Source organism: Saccoglossus kowalevskii, chromosome 6 (genome assembly GCF_978046115.1).
Source record: "Saccoglossus kowalevskii chromosome 6, keSacKowa6.1, whole genome shotgun sequence".
NCBI classification, from domain to species: Eukaryota; Metazoa; Hemichordata; class Enteropneusta; family Harrimaniidae; genus Saccoglossus; species Saccoglossus kowalevskii.
Window position 1 is genome coordinate 37677530 of NC_140646.1, and position 22008 is coordinate 37699537.

At 34.1% G+C, this 22008-nt stretch overlaps 2 protein-coding genes across 2 annotated transcripts in view; one reads left to right on the forward strand and one right to left on the reverse strand.

Moving 5' to 3' along the window:
* The window catches only part of LOC100369321 (GPI ethanolamine phosphate transferase 1-like), a 67089-nt gene extending 66579 nt beyond the window's left edge, over positions 1-510 (reverse strand). Inside the window, exon 1 of the mRNA XM_006816923.2 lies at positions 396-510. The gene's annotated coding sequence lies outside the window, so the exon portion shown is untranslated. The remainder of the gene's footprint in view (positions 1-395) is intronic.
* Positions 511-631: 121 nt separating this feature from the next.
* Positions 632-22008, forward strand: part of LOC102801756 (RAB11-binding protein RELCH homolog) — a 45370-nt gene continuing 23993 nt past the window's right edge. Inside the window, exons 1-18 of the mRNA XM_085500496.1 lie at positions 632-1039; positions 6919-7080; positions 7880-7941; positions 9983-10096; positions 10185-10391; positions 10811-10899; positions 11202-11564; positions 11895-12066; positions 12475-12587; positions 12937-13099; positions 13566-13706; positions 14120-14284; positions 15682-15841; positions 16368-16524; positions 17129-17252; positions 17568-17616; positions 17974-18166; positions 20175-20357. Of these exons, the coding sequence (XP_085356622.1) occupies positions 733-1039; positions 6919-7080; positions 7880-7941; positions 9983-10096; positions 10185-10391; positions 10811-10899; positions 11202-11564; positions 11895-12066; positions 12475-12587; positions 12937-13099; positions 13566-13706; positions 14120-14284; positions 15682-15841; positions 16368-16524; positions 17129-17252; positions 17568-17616; positions 17974-18166; positions 20175-20357 (2924 nt within the window). The 5' untranslated portion in view covers positions 632-732. The remainder of the gene's footprint in view (positions 1040-6918; positions 7081-7879; positions 7942-9982; positions 10097-10184; positions 10392-10810; positions 10900-11201; positions 11565-11894; positions 12067-12474; positions 12588-12936; positions 13100-13565; positions 13707-14119; positions 14285-15681; positions 15842-16367; positions 16525-17128; positions 17253-17567; positions 17617-17973; positions 18167-20174; positions 20358-22008) is intronic.

The window sequence follows — 22008 nt, forward strand, 5'->3', positions numbered from 1 at the left end:
GTGTTTCAGTAGCCCTGCGTACAGTGCTGTGTGTACGGGGACGCGTTTGGTTGATAAACGCGTCCCCGTACACACAGCACTGTAAGCAGAGCTAGTGTTTCAGTAAAAGATATATAAACAAACACACATACTATTAAACTCCGATGTCGCAGTCAATCGCAATACGGGCTTTATAGAGATACTTTCTGGTAGCTAAGGAGCATTCACCTTGAGGAATTGTATTATTGTTTTAAGTAAGATGTTGTCATGATTGTTATTACAAATGCGTTTTCATCAGGACCTTGTCTGAGAGAGTGTTTATGTACTTCCGGGTTGTTTAAATTGCAATTATGCTAAATGGGACTAATGTCATCTGTGGCACGATTATAAAGTTACTTCTAATCTATCTAGGTTACCTTCCTGTTGGTCCTGGGTGTAAATCAGCTCGTGTAATAATCTAGTCGGCTAACACGTCGCCATTCCATGCTGCCCGCATCTTGATGTTCGAGAATACAGAAGGTACTGTATGAGTAAATAGCTGCTATGTACGCCCTCATCGGTAGAGTCATGTTCATTATCAGTGGGTTTATATCTCCCAGAACGAGTGTATCCAGTTCAGAGGATGAAGCCAATTACACAAAACTCTTTTCTGAATTCATTGTACCGGTCACGAATAATCACGTCATCCAAACGAGTTCAAATTTAGCGCCGATCTGAGCTTGGAGGAACACACCCACGTGACCTCGATCCAAAATGGCCGACGACTACAACAATCCATTTTTGTCTGAGATTGAACCGATCGAAGACAACATTACAGAAATTACAGAAGATATCTCCGAGATTGTTGAAGCACCAGTTAGAAGAAAAGTCGAAGAAAGTGATGGCAGAATTTCACTGGATCAGGTGGCTGCGATTTTACTAAATGACCACTTTATTCTGTCAGCCCTTGAGCTGCACACAGAACTTGTCGAGAGCGGCCGGGAGCTTCCTCGGCTACGAGATTATTTTTCGAACCCCGGAAATTTCGAAAGACACGAGAAAGAAGCTTCAAATCAGCTTTGTGAGTAAACAGTTTTCTTTATATATACCGTTGTCTTGGTGTGAGTGTTATTATGAAAAATTAGTACATAGTGCGTAATATAAACATATATTTGTGTGGTATATTTATTTATTTGTTGTTGTTGTTATTATTTATTTATTTATTTATTTACTTATTGACTCTTACACAATCCCCGGAGGGAAAGAAAATGGTCACAAAGTACAAGGAGAAATATATATATAAAAAACAAAACAAAAACACAATATACTAAATAACAAATACAATCACTAAATTACTAAATAATACAAAATCTCTAAAATACAATCTAATATAAAATTACAAAATTGACAGCAGGCATTAAGATGTCAAGTAAGACCCTGCTTCCTGACTTCAAAGCTTTTACTTACGAACTGTGCTACTGGTATAATAATGTTTTCATTCTGTAACAATTCCATGAATTTTTTCTCTGCAGGTTTATTTTCAAATGCTGGGATCATATCCTTAGCTTTATTGAACAGTTTGGCACGCAACTCATTATATTTGTTGCATTAATTATTATTATTATTAAACTATTATTATTGCTATTATTATTTGTTCATCTTTTATCTGATTTGTGTTACAGAGAAGACATACACGTACCTTTTCATTTGCTCACAACTGAGAATGGCACCTCAATTCTTAGTGAATGGGTACTTAGATGAAACTTATAAATGAAAAGGATGCCATACTTGTCATTTATTTCAACACAAAAATAAATTCAGTGCAAATAATACAGAATAGAAATGGGCGATGGCTTTGAAATATTTCGGTCAAGTGCAAAGTTTAATTTAATCTGATATTTTGAATATATACCATAGTCACAATGCTACTGATTAAAAATGATAAATGCAATGATAACAGAATCTTATCAAAAGTTATATGTGTAATAGTTTTTCAGTGGTTCGTCATGATAGAGATACTTATTCTCATGTGCTTTTTTGGTCAAAAGGGATTTACAAAAAAAATTAGCTTCTAAACCATGCTTCTGTTTCCTGTCAAAATTGGTTTATGGGTACATCTGTTTATTATGAAGAAAGTGCAGTCTTGAAAACTGTCTACCAGTTGTCAATTTTGCAGGGCAGCAGCTCAAATTTCATTACTTCAAGTTTATGCATAAATTAACACCCAGGCTAGTTGTCTGTGCGATTGTTGTAACACTGTTCAGCCAAAAACAATGCCCAAATGGCGTTTTGAAGATAAACACATTGTCAATCATTTGTGAAAATTTCAAAACAAAAGGTCAAAGCGTCTAGGAGCTATTTTTTTTTTAAAGTTCTGAGATGTGCACTAAAAAGAAACTGAGATAATTGCTAATTTGCATAACAATTCACTCAGTAAGAAGTTTGCTAATGCTCATAATTAAAATGGCTGTAACAGTTTCAAATTTAAATGTATTATCGTTTTGTTAAAAGTTAAATATAGTGCATAATATGGAGATGCTGTCATTTCTTTTTTTCACCATGTTTCTTTTTTATTATTTATGTACAGCCTTGCTAAATCTTGCTAAGCATTCAAAAAAGAGAATGTTTGCACCTGTTATCTATATTTTAAAATCGTCTTTTGAGTATGTTCCACTATTCACAATTCTACAAAATTTCAACAGTCTATAGCCAAGACTGTTTGGATAATAAAATACAAAAAAAAAAAATGTTTTACTCCCAAGTGCCCACGAACCTGCATCCTCTACCTTAAATACAATGGAAAGTTTTCTCCCATAATTTACTAGTATTATATATTTGCGAAGTAACATGCTCAGTAGTGCAAAATAGAAATTCCCTTGAACTCATGACACCCAGATTCTGTAATGTAATTGACCAATACATGTGGTATTACTTCTGTCAACTGGTCTTATGCTGGTAACAGCATGCATCTATCTTCACGTCTGTGTTCAGCCTTAGCCAATGGTCTCACTCCTTATAGAAATAGTCATATGATTTTTAGCATGGCCAGTCAATAGGTGTACATTTTAACATGGCACATCTATACAACATATTTTATAATGTGATATGATCGCATGACATGGAATGGCCTACAATCCCTGACTAAAAGAGACACATGCTGTTGCCCTCATGGCTAGGTGACCGGTGTTGATTGCATACTCTTAGTATGGTGTAATGAGTAATGTCACATGGAGCATAGTAGTTTTGAATAGTATTGTCATTAGATGTCAGCAGCTTGTAAAACTAACCAGCTACTGTGTTGCCTACCGGTACTACTTTTACTATAGTCTCATTTTAATAATATTTCTCTTTGCCAACTACAATATTGCATGTATTTTTCAATAACCTGCTGACAACTCTATTAGTGATATCATTTTGGATGTCTCTTTATGGCATTTGTAAATTCCAACTCAAAAAAGTGGAGGTATATCAATGACGTTTTACACTATGAAAGTAAATTTCAATTTCATATATTTCTGCAAATTTCTTTTATTATAATATTTTGTAAATTTTTTATAACATAATAAACACATTTTTCAATTAATTTGAAATCATTAATGTGGATTTCATATGATACCTGTTTATATAAGTACTTTATTTGCTCTATTACTAGCATAAAAATTTATGTAAATGAGGGGTGTGTCTTGAAGAGTTAGCTTCTTTATAATAAATTTAGACATTAAACACAAATATCTGGTTTCAGAAAATATTTCAACTGCCACTCCCTCCATTTCAAATGGCCAACCCTTCATCTCTTTTTAGATAAAATTATGACAAGGATTACTTATCTGATTAGGTGTATAAAATTATGACAAGGATTACTTATCTGATTAGGTGTATAAAATTATGACAAGGATTACTTATCTGATTAGGTGTATAAAATTATGACAAGGATTACTTATCTGATTAGGTGTATAAAATTATGACAAGGATTACTTATCTGATTAGGTGTATAAAATTATGACAAGGATTACTTATCTGATTAGGTGTATAAAATTATGACAAGGATTACTTATCTGATTAGGTGTATAAAATTATGACAAGGATTACTTATCTGATTAGGTGTATAAAATTATGACAAGGATTACTTATCTGATTAGGTGTATAAAATTATGACAAGGATTACTTATCTGATTAGGTGTATAAAATTATGACAAGGATTACTTATCTGATTAGGTGTATAAAATTATGACAAGGATTACTTATCTGATTAGGTGTATAAAATTATGACAAGGATTACTTATCTGATTAGGTGTATAAAATTATGACAAGGATTACTTATCTGATTAGGTGTACAAAATTATGACAAGGATTACTTATCTGATTAGGTGTACAAAATTATGACAAGGATTACTTATCTGATTAGGTGTATAAAATTATGACAAGGATTACTTATCTGATTAGGTGTATAAAATTATGACAAGGATTACTTATCTGATTAGGTGTATAAAATTATGACAAGGATTACTTATCTGATTAGGTGTATAAAATTATGACAAGGATTACTTATCTGATTAGGTGTACAAAATTATGACAAGGATTACTTATCTGATTAGGTGTATAAAATTATGACAAGGATTACTTATCTGATTAGGTGTACAAAATTATGACAAGGATTACTTATCTGATTAGGTGTACAAAATTATGACAAGGATTACTTATCTGATTAGGTGTATAAAATTATGACAAGGATTACTTATCTGATTAGGTGTATAAAATTATGACAAGGATTACTTATCTGATTAGGTGTATAAAATTATGACAAGGATTACTTATCTGATTAGGTGTATAAAATTATGACAAGGATTACTTATCTGATTAGGTGTACAAAATTATGACAAGGATTACTTATCTGATTAGGTGTATAAAATTATGACAAGGATTACTTATCTGATTAGGTGTACAAAATTATGACAAGGATTACTTATCTGATTAGGTGTACAAAATTATGACAAGGATTACTTATCTGATTAGGTGTATAAAATTATGACAAGGATTACTTATCTGATTAGGTGTATAAAATTATGACAAGGATTACTTATCTGATTAGGTGTATAAAATTATGACAAGGATTACTTATCTGATTAGGTGTATAAAATTATGACAAGGATTACTTATCTGATTAGGTGTATAAAATTATGACAAGGATTACTTATCTGATTAGGTGTATAAAATTATGACAAGGATTACTTATCTGATTAGGTGTACAAAATTATGACAAGGATTACTTATCTGATTAGGTGTATAAAATTATGACAAGGATTACTTATCTGATTAGGTGTATAAAATTATGACAAGGATTACTTATCTGATTAGGTGTACAAAATTATGACAAGGATTACTTATCTGATTAGGTGTATAAAATTATGACAAGGATTACTTATCTGATTAGGTGTACAAAATTATGACAAGGATTACTTATCTGATTAGGTGTACAAAATTATGACAAGGATTACTTATCTGATTAGGTGTACAAAATTATGACAAGGATTACTTATCTGATTAGGTGTATAAAATTATGACAAGGATTACTTATCTGATTAGGTGTATAAAATTATGACAAGGATTACTTATCTGATTAGGTGTATAAAATTATGACAAGGATTACTTATCTGATTAGGTGTATAAAATTATGACAAGGATTACTTATCTGATTAGGTGTACAAAATTTTGCTGACCACTTATCTAATCTCTCTTTGAATGAGGCAGACATGTGTCTCAGTCATGGTTCAAAGTAGTACGAGGGATGTAACAGGTTTATCATGTATGTCATACTATGGTTGTAATGGTACAGTCAACCTTTGCACTTCCTAGGCGTGGGCCATTATAAGTTCTTGATGGATGTGTCTATGACCTCTCAGTCTAATCAGAAAGGATCATTAGATCAGATTGCTTAATGTCATTATGTTGTCTGGGATACTAATGACAATTTAACAAATGTTACTAATTATGTTTTGTTATTTGTTTCAGCTTTCAATAATGCTACAAATCACCCTTCCCTACATTACACATGTATAAATGAGATTGCTCGCTGTATATGTGCTGTCAATGAGCTGAGAAAAACAATTGCTAGCTAGGCTTAGTTCCAAAAACCTTTAGTGCTGTATTGACCCTATAATGGCAAATTAAAAATTCTGTTTTGTTGACTGTTATCTGTATACCAGTACCAGTAATTGGCTTGACTAGCCATATGTGTTCTACTGTAGTTGTTTAATGCATACATTGTTTGGTTGATGGTCTATTACTTTCTAATTATGGCAGCATACTTGTAAGAACCAGAAAAATATTCATGTTTCTGGTAATGCTCATGTTAGGCCAACAAAGAAGGGTTCTTTTTCTCGATATCTCTCACATCAGTTTAATCTGTTCCTCGCATCGGTTGTGTGCTCCACATTTGAATACCGGTAAATGAGGGAATGTTTTCTGTTTCACAGAATGCTTTGTCCATACATATCTACATTTAATGCATGTATTAAAAATCATTATTAGATAAATGATACAATGTAACCATTCTGTATCATTCAAATCTTTTTGTGGTACTGTAGCCATTGATTGTCTCTTGCATTTAATTTGCAATAATATGATGTTTCGATTTTACTGGGTTTTAAATTTATAAACGTGGCAGATAAACAAAAAGGTCTACTGTTATTTTATATGTTCACATGGATTTAATTCAGGGAATTTTACTTATCAATGAAAATAGCAAAAATAAATAATGCATTTACAGTATTCAGTAATCTTAATACACTGTATTAAACAATTCAACAACAAAAATCACACCAAAGCATTTTTTGACAGTCGTTTAGACACATACACTAGAAAGCATTGGTGTTCTATCTTTTTATTATTCTCATAAATGTTGTTCTCAGCATCTAAATGATTGGAAATACTGAATAACAATTTTTTTTTTCTCTATTTAAGATCGCACTTCAAGCGAGCAGACTTTTGATTCTTTAGACTTTGCCAGGTACTCTGATGATGGAGCAGGTCAGACAGATGAAAGAGTGGCAGTATTAGAGTTTGAGTTACGCAAAGCTAAAGAAACAATAAAATCTCTGAGAGCAAACCTCACAGAAGCTGCAGGTATGAATTAAATATAACTATAATCTGATTACATGTAGATGCCTCTAGTCACTCATACAGTTACATTGTATCAATATACATTGCCTCTCACCACATCTGACCCAATTAACTATGCAAATTGAATTCAAGTGTCATATTATCAGCAACTAATCAAAACGTCTGTTACAGACCACTCTCTAGTAAGATGTGCTGTAATTGGTTGGTGAATTACCTATTAATTCACCAGGTGAAGTAAATGTACACCAGCAAATGGAATTGAAATCGATCACAGCTTCTGTCCTCATTAGATTTTAATCAGATTGAAACTATATCTTACAGTTTCTATGGTGATATCCCTACATGCATATTTGAACACATATAATCCACTCATACCTTATTCTCTAGTTCATACATTCATCACTCTCAAATTGTGTATTGTTATTTTTCTGTTTTTTTTCACCAAAACTGACATTTGGCTCATTATTGAAATGATCATAATTGAAAAGATCATAATGAGTCCAAATGGGAAAGTTGATTTTTCGGAGAAGTCTAACAATAAGCTTATTGACTACTGTGTTTTCTCTATTATGCACATCTAAAATAGAAGCACTTGTAAACAATTTATTGTGTTATAAGGAGTATTGTAGAACAACAGTAGTTTACTCATACATCTGAACAGTGTTAGATTACTGAATAAGCTACCCTAGCACTACAGTAGGGAAATGACCTCAATGCTTTATAATAGTTTCAATATTATAAGTCATATTGTTATTTCATCTTTCTCACTAATAGTATATGTTTCTTTATTTGTTATATATAGAGAGTGAAGTAGCTTCACCAGCACACAGTGTCACACAGAAGAGGCCTATGTCACCTGCCGATGTGAGTAAATAGAAATATGCAAAATCATTTGACATTACCGGTACTTCCTGCCATATATGAGGTCATTTGACATCACCATCTGCCAAATATGAGGTCATTTGACATCACCATCTGCCAAATATGAGGTCATTTGACATCACTTCCTGCCAAATATGAGGTCATTTGACATCACCATCTGCCAAATATGAGGTCATTTGACATCACCATCTGCCAAATATGAGGTCATTTGACATCACCATCTGCCAAATATGAGGTCATTTGACATCACCATCTGCCAAATATGAGGTCATTTGACATCACCATCTGCCAAATATGAGATCATTTGATATCACTTCCTGCCAAATATGAGGTCATTTGACATCACTTTCTGCCAAATATGAGGTCATTTGACATCACCATCTGCCAAATATGAGGTCATTTGACATCACCATCTGCCAAATATGAGGTCATTTGACATCACCATCTGCCAAATATGAGGTCATTTGACATCACCATCTGCCAAATATGAGGTCATTTGACATCACCATCTGCCAAATATGAGGTCATTTGACATCACCATCTGCCAAATATGAGGTCATTTGACATCACCATCTGCCAAATATGAGGTCATTTGACATCACCATCTGCCAAATATGAGATCATTTGATATCACTTCCTGCCAAATATGAGGTCATTTGACATCACTTTCTGCCAAATATGAGGTCATTTGACATCACTTTCTGCCAAATATGAGGTCATTTGACATCACTTTCTGTCAAATGTGGGGTCATTTTACATCTCTTTCTGGTGCAGTGTGACCAGTGAACAACTACTGAAAAAAACAATTTCTACAATTAGAGTGAAACTAGTCTAATACAAAATAAGTGAACTAGGATACATAGCTTGGTACTATATTGGTAAGATTTCCAGAATGATATTATAATGCTAGCTTTGTTTGTATGTTCAAAATACACTTTTGATTCAAATAAAAACACTGCAGTGATCTCTTCATAATACAAACAGCAGAGACTGCTATGCTTATGCTCAAAATTATTACCACCATGCTTGATTTCTATATCCCTTTCCCTTGTCTATGATTCCCTTAGCTATTGTTTTATGAGACTCATCTTAGCTGTTAGCCATAAACAATGACTAACAGAAGTCAGACAGAAAGCTGAGTTTATTTGGGTTGGCAGATGTCATTTCAGATGTCAAAAATAGAACTTTAAAAAAAAAAGATTATGTCAATGTTGGAAATCGTAAATGAAATTGAAAAATAGTTGCAGACTCAACCTAAGCTGAAAATAAACTTGCTGTCATAAAATTCAACTTGCTTTCTATCATGACTGATTTATTAATAAAACAACACAGTGATTGTACATTTCCTACACAGTACACCCACTGGTCATGCCATGATATGATGGATGTCTGATTTGAAAAACACATTTGAAAAAATGCTGTCAAATATTTCAACTTGCTTTCCATTATGACTGGGGACCCTTTAGCCTACCTTATTCACAGACTGCAGCTCTAATTATGATGCCATAATTATTGCACAAATTTGGATGTAGTAGTTCTGCTCTTAAAGTCACAATAAAAAAAATAGTGTACAGGTCTGGTTACATTATAATGATACAGGTGTTTGCAACAACTGTAGTCTAATAATACTGATATCAAAAATAATATTAATGTTATGATGTGTTGATTTAATCAGTGACTCGCATTTTTATTCTAAAATATGAAACAATTATTCTTTGTCCTTGGTATTAACTAAAAGAAATAACCATATAGATAATTTGAAAAAAGTTGAACAAATTTACAAACACCACAAATACACTATGCAAATTATATGCTAATTCGTGTTGTTTTTTATAAATGCAAAGTTGTTTAAATACATACATGTAACATCAGTCAGTCGTGGGTAGCGCCCTCTATAGGCTTACCTATCAAGGTTGAATTATACCTGGTATTTGGTTGCAACAGATTTCTCTCATGCATGTATGTTGGATTATTTATTTATTTATTTAATAATGATGAATCAAATTGTTTGCATTTCTTCCAGGATATTGTAAAACCTCATGAAAAGCGGGCGTTAAATTTTCTAACCAATGAATACTTATTGATGAATGAATATAAACTGACTTCGATAACATTCTCAGATGAAGTTGATGATCAGGTAGGCTCTACCTTCTGTGTACTTCCAGAGAGAAAGTCAATGTTGAATTTACTGCATCTCACTTGCTGTGTATGTTTTTGGTGTTCAGGATTTTGAAGATTGGGATGATGTAGGTCTGAACATTCCAAAGCCTCCAGATGTCTTGCATTTATACCGAGACTTTGCCAATCATACTATACCTTCTAAGGAGTCTGTGGACGTGGCTTGTGGAGAAGATGACGGCACAGTAGAAGTAGAGCAGCCAGAAGAGACAGAAGCTGATCAAGGTGTACAAGATGGAGAAAGGCATAAATTAGTGAGTTGTTTCAGAACATATCTCATTATTTGTTTGTTATTCATGTTTTACTAATCATCTAAATCCCAAAATTCATTTTACTATCATTGCTAATTGTTTGTTACCCAAATGTTGACTCGTACCGGTGATGTTCCTGATATGAGAACACATTGACTTGATCTTAGTTGTTACTATGCTTCAAGTCACACTCAGAAACAGGACATTTCGTGCATGTAAAAAGGGAATATAAATAAATATATTTGTGAATTTTTTCTATCAAATACAATGTACTAATCTAAATTGAAGTATGAAGGTCTATTTGCTCAGTATTTAATCTGGTATATTACACATGTCAATAATAATTTGCATAAATCGTGGTTGGTGCTTGACTGAGAAGAACTAATTCCAGTTATTTTTTAGCTCATTTTGATTTTTTTCAGGAAGTACAATTAAATGAATTAAATGACAGGATATCACAGCTTACTAAAGAGAATGAAGAATTAAAAACTAAAGTACAAAATTTATTAAGGTTTGCAATATAAATGTCATATTTATCTATCAATGGTTCAAAATATGTGTTTGCATGACAATCTTTATCAAGTCTACGTAGAATGTCTTCTCAGTTTCTAAGAGTTTTAAAACATGAACTGTGAATATAATTTAATGTTTTGCCTACTTGAATGATTGTATGGATTACTGAAAAAACAGCGTCAGCAGACAATGTGTTAACTCTTTAAATGCCACAGTTATTCTTGACAAAATTTTGAAACAATTTAGGTATTTTTTTTTTAAAACAATTATAAACTACTCTAATGTGTGTACTTATTACAGAGAAGCCAGTCTTAATAAAGCCATTAATACATCTACTCCAGCTGTTAGTCCAATCACAACTCCTAGAAAGCCACTGAAACCTGACAGTTTGTTGCACAGCAGCAATGAACAGAATGAAAGGCAAGCGCCGATTGGTCACGATTCTCGTATACATGATGGCGTAGTGGGGGCACTAGCCAATGAGATTCAAGATAACAATATAACAGTTGATTCCACTGGAAATTTTGATTCCTTGGACGTGACTGTTGGTTCTGTCATACCGCAGTCTGTGACGGTAGATATGACAGACTCGCCAACAAATAACACAACAGATGTCACAGAGGAGGAGGAAGAACACACTTACTCATTTGAACCATGTCGAAAGTAAGTTTCCAAATCAGTCAATTTTACAAGATAGGGATTTGCATAAACCCAAAGAAGGGCATGATTATATATGTTGATGCTGCTTTAATTGTGAAGCTTTGTCAAATCTTCATTACTCTGTCTTGTTTGTTGTTTACTACTCTGTGTTGCATTGTGGATAGATTTGGGAGCAGCCTGGAATGTGGTAAACTATGTGTATGTTGATTGTGTAACCAACAGATGATTGAATTGACAGTGGAAAATAAAATGTATTGTTTTTAACAAAACTCAGTTGATCGAACTAATAGAAGTATTACTGTATGTGAAGACACTATTTTATTTATTTCTCAGAATGTCACTGTCTTTTAAGAAAGCCCTTCTTGGTACTCCATACTCACAAATAATGGAGACCAGGCTGGCCCAGGAAGTATCAAAAATAGCGGAATCTAATGAGAGTGTAGTCTTGATGTTAGCACGATGCCTGCCTCATATAGTACCCAATGTTTTATTAGCAAAAAGAGAGGTGAGTCTGGAATTACTTGTTGTGATTACGTCTGTAGATTGTCACATACACTTATACATATGTTTAATATCTTCCTGTTATGAGAACCACTGGCATTGATGATGTCAGGACTATTCAACATGTGTAAATTCAGTGTTTGTTTTGTTACACATATTTCTTAAATTAACATCAAATAGTTTGTCATGTAAATTTGTATCTTTTACGCAGGCAGATAATGTGATTATAATATTATTTTTGTTCTTGGCTTCAAGAGGCATGCTTTCAGCTCTGATCAGCTTTAGACATAATTAACAGCATTGTAATGAATTTGTTGATATTATGAGTTGTATGAATTGACAACTGAATTCTTGAATTCTCGTTCAGAATCATGCTGTGTCTGTTTAATGATAAATTTTTGTCTCATTTCAGGAATTGATTCCACTCATTCTGTGTACAGTTAGTTTACATCCTGATCCTAAGGAGAGGGACAATTTACTCAATATATTATTTAATCTTATTAAAAAACCAGACGAGGAACAAAGGTATAGTACACATCATGAACTGTACAATCTGTCACATGACCTCTGTAGTCACTTACATGCAGTGATTTCCCTGTCTGTCACATGACCACTGTAGCTGGCTCATTACTATATAAGCTATTTTCACCATAGCTTCACTTCTATCATTTAAGTAAGCACATACACAGCTAATAACACTGTTTTCTTTTCAACAGTAAAATGGAAAAGCTCTTTTTGTTTAAAAAGCCCCAGTTTTAAAAAAACATTTTTGCCAGACGCTGGATCACTGAGACAAAGTCTGATAATCCATAACTGATTCAGAACTTTATGCATATTTTACTATCTTGTGCTAAACACTTGTTTTCTCTTGCAGGCACATGATATTGACGGGGTGTGTTGCATTTGCTAAACATGTGGGACCAACAAGAGTGGAAGCCGAACTTCTTCCACAGTGCTGGGAACAAATTAGTCATAGATATGCTGAAAGACGACTCTTAGTAGCAGAATCCTGTGGTGTATTAGCTCCTTACCTACCTGTGAGTAATCAACTGGAGTATGGCAAACACTTTTTCCATGTTGATGATTTGACATGGCCATTACACCATGATTGAATTTTCTAAAATTTATTTATTATATTGTTGAATATGTATAAATTAACATGGTTTCACATATTGTATGTAAATCAATAAATTTTCTCAGTCTCTTTGGTGTTCAGGTTTGACATTGTTTTCTTCAGCATACTAACATATGAATATGTCATGTTTTCAAAATATCATGTAATCATTCCTTATTTGGAATTCACATTTTCCAATATGGTAGGATGCAGATACTCTGTTGCCATAATGCATTATTATGGCACACTGTAACTTAAGTGGCAATACAGTGACAAATGTATATTAAGAATTGTTACAATCTAACTAACATATCAAGCTTAGCAGTTCTGCTGTGCTTAAAAGGCTGAATGGAAGACACTGGGTAATCACACATATTTGTTCTCTGCAGAGTGAAATCCGCAGTTCACTGGTTCTATCTATGCTACAACAAATGTTATTTGATGAGAAGACAGATATTGTAAGGGAAGCAGTCGTTAAAAGTCTCGGCATTATCACAACATTCATTGATGACAATGACAAGTATTATCAGGTAAAGCAACGACCTAAGTCATTAAGTTGTATACTGTCAATGTACGATAATTTTACTGAAATTACTAAAACATGGGTTTTATTATTATCCCAAATTATCAATTCCCATTATTGAGAGGAGATGCATGGGGTAAATGTCCTGTTAATAACATCTCCCAATCTGATTGATTGATTTGTAGAATATAACACACCAAGAGTCACAATATGTTCTTTCCCTGCATTGTGGCTCATTTGTATCTTGAAGAGGGCGTTAAATTAAATTCTTTGTCTTGTTAATTTATTTTTCTCCGAGCAAGGTGGCCACTTTGCTTGAAAACACAGACACACATTTAGTGTTTGCTGCCATGTATCCTGTGTCCTTTTTTAAGCATAACAGTGAATGGATATGTTACTCAAATTTTTTTCTTTTCATAGGGTTGTGAGTTGCTACTAACTGCCCTGAGTGACAACAATGATGCTGTGGTGCAAGCAGCTCAGCAAGTTTACTTGGCTGCTTTTGCTGTATGGGCATCTGAACTTGGTAAACTAGAAAGTGATCTGTGTGCATTGTTTGTCAAGAAAGTCGAACAATGTGTCAAGGTATGCAATTGTAATGAATTACATGTGTGACAAAAGGTTTTATTTTGTCATCAGTAGTCAACGTTGAAAGTAAATTGCCCTCTAGAGTTTGTATGTAGAAAACTTTTGTTTTCCTATGTTTTGTGTCATCTTGTTTACTCCACTAACTTTTTTTCCATGGAAGCTACATTGCATTACCAGGCCACAGTATGTACCTGCTCAGCAAATTATCAGTAACATATTACATTGTTTCATTTCCATCAGTTTTTAGCCCAAGGGTCGACTTTTCACTTTCTGCAAAACATTTTATTTTTTTCTTGAATTTTGGTTAAGACATTTGAAGAATGACAGAATTCTGTCCACTATAGAATCTATTGAAAAACTGAGAGTAGATTTTGACCCAATAAGTGTGAGAAAATACAAACATGTTTATTTGTTTTTGATCTAAAAAATTGTCGTTTTGCACATACAATAAATCATTATCTGGACCCAATACCCCACAATTATGCAACACGTTTAGCAATGGCTGATAGTTTTTATATCCTCAAAATGAATCTAACTTTATGCCATAAAAAAATTAAATTTACTGCAACACGCCATTGGAATTCCCTTCCTAGCACAATCAAAAATGAAATGAACAGACACACATTTAAATGCAAATTAAAAATGCTCTTCTAAGTCAGTGAAATGACGAAATGTCATTTCATATGTGTTTTTTTGTATATATATAATGTTTATTGTTACTATTCTGACTTTGTATGATTAAGTTTTTCACCAAGTAATTGACAAAAATGCTTCAATCAGTTTATTTTATTTTATTTCATCTCTTTTGTTAATTTAAGATTTTTAATCCATTCAATTATTTAAATGTACAACTATGTACCTGTATATGACTTATTAATATTATTGTTCATTCTTTATAAGGGTCATGGACTAGAGTAGTTCTACAGAACTATTTTCATGATCCTCACTATAAACAATTTATATAAACATCTAAAAATATATATATCTAAAATTCAAAGTATAGACTTATTTACTTAATTTTATTTACTCATCTGTTTATATATCACATTTATTTTAATATTATTATATGTATATATGTTTATAGTGAAATAAACTTCATTCATTCATTCATTCATTCATTCATTCATTCATTCATTCATGTGTGGCACAGTGATTAGCAGATCTGCACAGCATTGTTGGGATTATGGGATATGTTCTCATAAACGAGATATGATCAGCTTCCCACCCAGTAGTTGCCAAGATTGTGGTATTCAGTGATTAGAAAATGGAATCCAGTCAGAGCGGTCATAAAACTGACGGCCTAGTTTCCTGTGTTCTGAGGAAATAAATTATCTTGTTGCAATGATTAGAAATAAATACTCACATTTTACTTCGTAAGTATCTTTCCCTTCCAGGATACATCAGCAGTGGCTGGTGCTACCGTGGATGAGAGTCAACTAAATCTTTTGGTCAGTGCTTTACAGTGCCTTGTACCATTCTTGTATGCATCTGTTCTACAATCAGCTCCATTTGTCACGGCTGTAAGGTTATCAACTGATATCACTCCCCTAGAGAGTAAGTCTGATTTTTAAAATAATCCAATCTGATTAATACAGTTTGACTAAACAAGGGTGGGTTTGGACATGTTCTCCATGACGACACATTCTAACACTATGTCTTAGTTAGCATAGGGTATACCATTGAAACTGCCAGGAATTTATAAATAGGTCCATGACACTGTTTTTTAATTATTTTGAGTTTCAAAAAATAGTATAACTTTTAATAATTGAATAGTCATATTTTACTTTTTCCATGTATTAACTTTGTAAACACAGTTATCTCTAAAGTTTGGTTCATAACCTGTTTTTTTTCCCACATATGACCTTGTATGTAAGAGAAAGTATCAGCAATTTCAAGAATTTTTATTAAGCTTTGTTGATCAACCTTATATTCAGATGTAGGTAGAAGTGGTCCAGATGTGTTTGTGCCTCAAACTATGTTTGATTTGTAAAGATGTGTTCACCACATTCCTATGGTATTTAATCACAATACATTGACTGTAATAATACAATACAGTAATACATTGTTATTCAATAATCAGTTACTAGGTTTCCAAAGCCAGCTTCTACATTGTTAGACATATCCATTATTGTTGGTGACAAGAATCTATTAGTGGCATTAGTACAGGCATTTGAAGACCATATATCTAGTGCTGAATATGAAACATGGCCAACATTCAACTGGGTTGTCAATGAATTGTAAGTATTCATAGTTATCTCGGCACTGTGTCCTATAGTTATTGCTAGTTACTGCTTGTCTATCAACTAATCACCACTCTACTTTCCTATATAATTATTGTTAGTCAATGATAGTCTATCAACTAGTCACCACTCTACAGTTCTATAATTAGTGTTAGTCAATGCTAGTCTATTAACTCGTCACCACTCTACAGTCCTACTGTTCTATAATTATTGTTAGTCAATACTAGTCTATCAACTATTCACCACTATACAGTCCTACTGTCCTATAATTATTGTTATTTACAGCTAGTATATCAGTTACCACTCAGTCTTATAGTTACTGCTTGTTGCTGCTTGTCTATCAACTATCAGTTGTAGAATCATTGCTTTTGATCTGTAGCTGGCTAGTTTTTAATAAAAGATTTTCATTTCTACTGTAATAATAATTAATAATGATGTCCTTGACCCTTAAATATGACAACAAAAATGTAACCGATTGTAGAATGGAATACAGAGACAATACTAGTGATATTATTACTATTACCATGACTACAATTCATGAGTTGGCTTGATTCTAGCTAACAATTATCACTTTGTATTCCCATAATATCTCAACTTACAGTATACCAAGGTTACTAGAAGTATTAGACAGCTCAGATGTCACCCATGCAAAAAGTATTCATGTGTTTTCAAAGTTCTTCTTTAATTTATGTCGAACATTTGGTAGAACGTTTACTCAAACAAAGGTAAGTTTGACTGTTTCATTGAGTATTTATTCATAGCAGGGAGTAACTGTGTAATTCACAGTTAATATCTTCTCTGACTCGCAGATTAGTTACTGTAATTATTGTGGATGAGACTTGTCAAATTGTCAAAGTCTTGTTGAATACAGGTTCAAAATGACATACATTGTATACATGGCATGAAGAATACATTTCCTGTTTATACATATTTCAATATTGTGCTGGTTGATTTCTTTGACCATGTGACTTAATTGACATATATTTGCAGCAACCCTTTCTGTATCTGCTCTGACTGTAGATGTTGAATTTTGTTTCCAGGTTAAGCCTAAATTCCAAGCTGTGCTTAATGTTCCAGAAGATCAAATAGGTTTGTATGTGGTTTATTTTCTTACATAAACATCACAGTGTCATTGCAACTTCATCTGTCAAAATCTATAGATTTGACTAAACATGGCTGTATGTTAATGTGATTACTTTGTTTATTTTCTATCATAGATGATAGCATGTCTTTTTCTATCCACAATTCTGTTGCAACAATTGACATATTTTTATGTATGTTTCTGTAATTGTTTTATTAATTTTGATTAGTTGCATATATATTTTCATTGGCTACAAATCTTGATAAAAAAATTTGGAAGAATTCTGCAGCTCCTATTTTGTGAAATCTAATGAAATTTGACTTTTGCATTCAAAGATTAAATTAGAAATATCTGTCTTTGTCTAGATACTTTGGTAATAGCTGGTCAGACATCCTTGACGAAAGCTACAGTCCCTGTATATGCCACTGGTATCTTGACTTGTTATAACAGAGAAGAAGATAGAAAACAACTCTCGATATTTTTACAAGATGTCATTACAACATTATCATTATGTCACACGTCATTAGACAGTGTGAGGGCAGCATTCATTGAACTGCAGTAAGTATATCATTAGACAGTGTGAGGGCAGCATTCATTGAACTGCAGTATGTCTGTCACTTGCCATTAGATAATGTGAGGGCAGCATTCACATGCCATTAGACAATGAGAGGGCAGCATTCATTGAACTGCAATATGTATGTCACATGTTATTAGACAGTGTGAGGGCAGCATTCATTGAGCTGCAGTAAGTATGTCATACCATTAGACTGTGAGGGCAGCATTCATTGAACTGCAGTAAGCATGTCACATGTCATTAGACAGTGAGGGGGCAGCATTCATTGTACTGCAGTAAGTATGTCACATGCCATTAGACAGTGTGAGGGCAGCAATCATTAAACTGCAGCATGTATGTCACATGTCAGACAGTGAGAGAGCAGCATTTATTAAACGACAGTGTGTATGTCACATGCCATTAGACAGTGAAAGGGCAGCATTCATTGAACTGCAGTATGTCACATGCCATTGGACTGTGAGGGCAGCATTCATTGAACTGCAGTAGTATGCCACATGCCATTAGACAGTGAGAGGACAGCATTCATTGAACTGCAGTATGTCATACCATTAGACAGTGAGAGGGCAGCATTTATTGAACTGCAGTATGTCATGCCATTAGACAGTGAGAGGGCAGCATTCATTGAACTGCAGTATGTCATGCCATTAGACAGTGTGAGGGCAGCATTTATTGAACTGCAGTATGTATGTTACATGCCATTAGACAGTGAGGGCAGCATTCATTGAACTGCAGTATGTATGTCACATGTCATTAGACAGTGAGAGGGCAGCATTCATTGAACTGCAGTATGTCACATGCCATAAGACATTGTGAGGGCAGCATTTATTGAGCTGCAGTAAGTATGTCACATGCCATTAGACAGTGAGAGGGCAGCATTTATTGAACTGCAGTATGTCACATGCCATAAGACATTGTGAGGGTAGCATTTATTGAACTGCAGTAAGTATGTCACATGCCATTAGACAGTGAGAGGGCAGCATTTATTGAATTGCAGTATGCATGTCACATGTCATTAGACAGTGTGAGGGCAGCATTTATTGAAGTGCAGTAAGTATGTCACATGCCATTAGACTGTGAGGGCAGCATTCATTGAACTGCAGTATGTATGTCACATGTCATTAGACAGTGAGAGGGCAGCATTCATTGAACTGCAGTAAGTATGTCGCATGCCGTTAGACAGTGAGAGGGCAGCATTTATTGAATTGCAGTATGTCACATGCCATAAGACATTATGAGGGCAGCATTTATTGAACTGCAGTATGTATGTTACATGCCATTAGACAGTGAGAGGGCAGTATTCATTGAACTGCAGTATGTCACATGCCATAAGACATTGTGAGGGCAGCATTTATTGAACTGCAGTAAGTATGTCACATGCCTGTAGACAGTGAGAGGGCAGCATTTATTGAACTGCAGTATGTCACATGCCATAAGACATTGTGAGGGCAGCATTTATTGAACTGCAGTAAGTATGTCACATGCCATTAGACAGTGAGAGGGCAGCATTTATTGAATTGCAGTATGCATGTCACATGTCATTAGACAGTGTGAGGGCAGCATTTATTGAACTGCAGTAAATATGTCACATGCCATTAGACAGTGTGAGGGCAGCATTTATTGAACTGCAGTAAGTATGTCACATGCCATTAGACAGTGTGAGGGCAGCATTCATTGAACTGCAGTATGTATGTCACATGCCATTAGACAGTGTGAGGGCAGCATTCATTGAACTGCAATATGTATGTCATACCATTATACAGTGTGAGGGCAGCATTCATTGAAGTGCAGTAAGTATGTCACATGCCATTAGACAGTGTGAGGGCAGCATTCATTGAACTGCAGTAAGTATATCATTAAACAGTGTGAGGGCAGCATTCATTGAAGTGCAGTAAGTTTGTCATTAGACAGTGTGGGTGTAGTCTTTGTCTTTCAAACAGTGTTAATCGTATTTACCATGAATCCAAACTTACACATTCTTTGTCTTTTAAACAGTGCAAATCCTATTTACCATGAATTACTAATGACAGTATTATGGAATGGTGTGGTACACACTTCAGCTCTAGTCAGAGCCGCTGCTGCCAGAATGTTTGAATTATTAATTAAAGGTGTGAATGAAACACTTGTATCTACCAGAGTTGTTCCTGCTCTCATTACTTTATCAGGGGATCCTGAAATGTAAGTAACAATAACCATGTGCTGTAAACAGCTTCATTGTTAAGAGAAAACAAATTTGGAGAAACTCATAGCTTTACGGAATATGGCAATAAAAAAAGAAAAATCTATTTTGCCTACCAATATATACTGATCTCACCATATAACATTGCTGTGTACTGTTCACACTGATCTCACCATATAACATTGCTGTGTACTGTTCACACTGATCTCACCATATAACATTGCTGTGTACTGTTCACACTGATCTCACCATATAACATTGCTGTGTACTGTTCACACTGATCCCACCATATAACATTGCTGTGTACTGTTCACACTGATCTCACCATATAACATTGCTGTGTACTGTTCACAATGATCTCACCATATAACATTGCTGTGTACTGTTCACAATGATCTCACCATATAACATTGCTGTGTACTGTTCACAATGATCTCACCATATAACATTGCTGTGTACTGTTCACAATGATCTCACCATATAACATTGCTGTGTACTGTTCACACTGATCCCACCATATAACATTGCTGTGTACTGTTCACAATGATCTCACCATATAACATTGCTGTGTACTGTTCACAATGATCTCACCATATAACATTGCTGTGTACTGTTCACACTGATCTCACCATATAACATTGCTGTGTACTGTTCACACCGATCTCACCATATAACATTGCTGTGTACTGTTCACACCGATCTCACCATATAACATTGCTGTGTACTGTTCACACTGATCTCACCATATAACATTGCTGTGTACTGTTCACAATGATCTCACCATATAACATTGCTGTGTACTGTTCACACTGATCTCACCATATAACATTGCTGTGTACTGTTCACAATGATCTTACCATTTAACATTTCTGTGAACTGTTCACACTGATCTCACCATATAACATTGCTGTGTACTGTTCACAATGATCTTACCATTTATCATTTCTGTGAACTGTTCACACTGATCTCACCATATAACATTGCTGTGTACTGTTCACAATGATCTTACCATTTAACATTTCTGTGAACTGTTCACACTGATCTCACCATATAACATTGCTGTGTACTGTTCACAATGATCTCACCATATAACATTGCTGTGTACTGTTCACACTGATCTCACCATATAACATTGCTGTGTACTGTTCACAATGATCTTACCATTTAACATTTCTGTGAACTGTTCACACTGATCTCACCATATAACATTGCTGTGTACTGTTCACACTGATCTCACCATATAACATTGCTGTGTACTGTTCACACTGATCTCACCATATAACATTGCTGTGTACTGTTCACACTGATCTCACCATATAACATTGCTGTGTACTGTTCACACTGATCTCACCATATAACATTGCTGTGTACTGTTCACAATGATCTCACCATATAACATTGCTGTGTACTGTTCACACTGATCTCACCATATAACATTGCTGTGTACTGTTCACAATGATCTTACCATTTAACATTTCTGTGAACTGTTCACACTGATCTCACCATATAACATTGCTGTGTACTGTTCACACCGATCTCACCATATAACATTGCTGTGTACTGTTCACACTGATCTCACCATATAACATTGCTGTGTACTGTTCACACTGATCTCACCATATAACATTGCTGTGTACTGTTCACACTGAT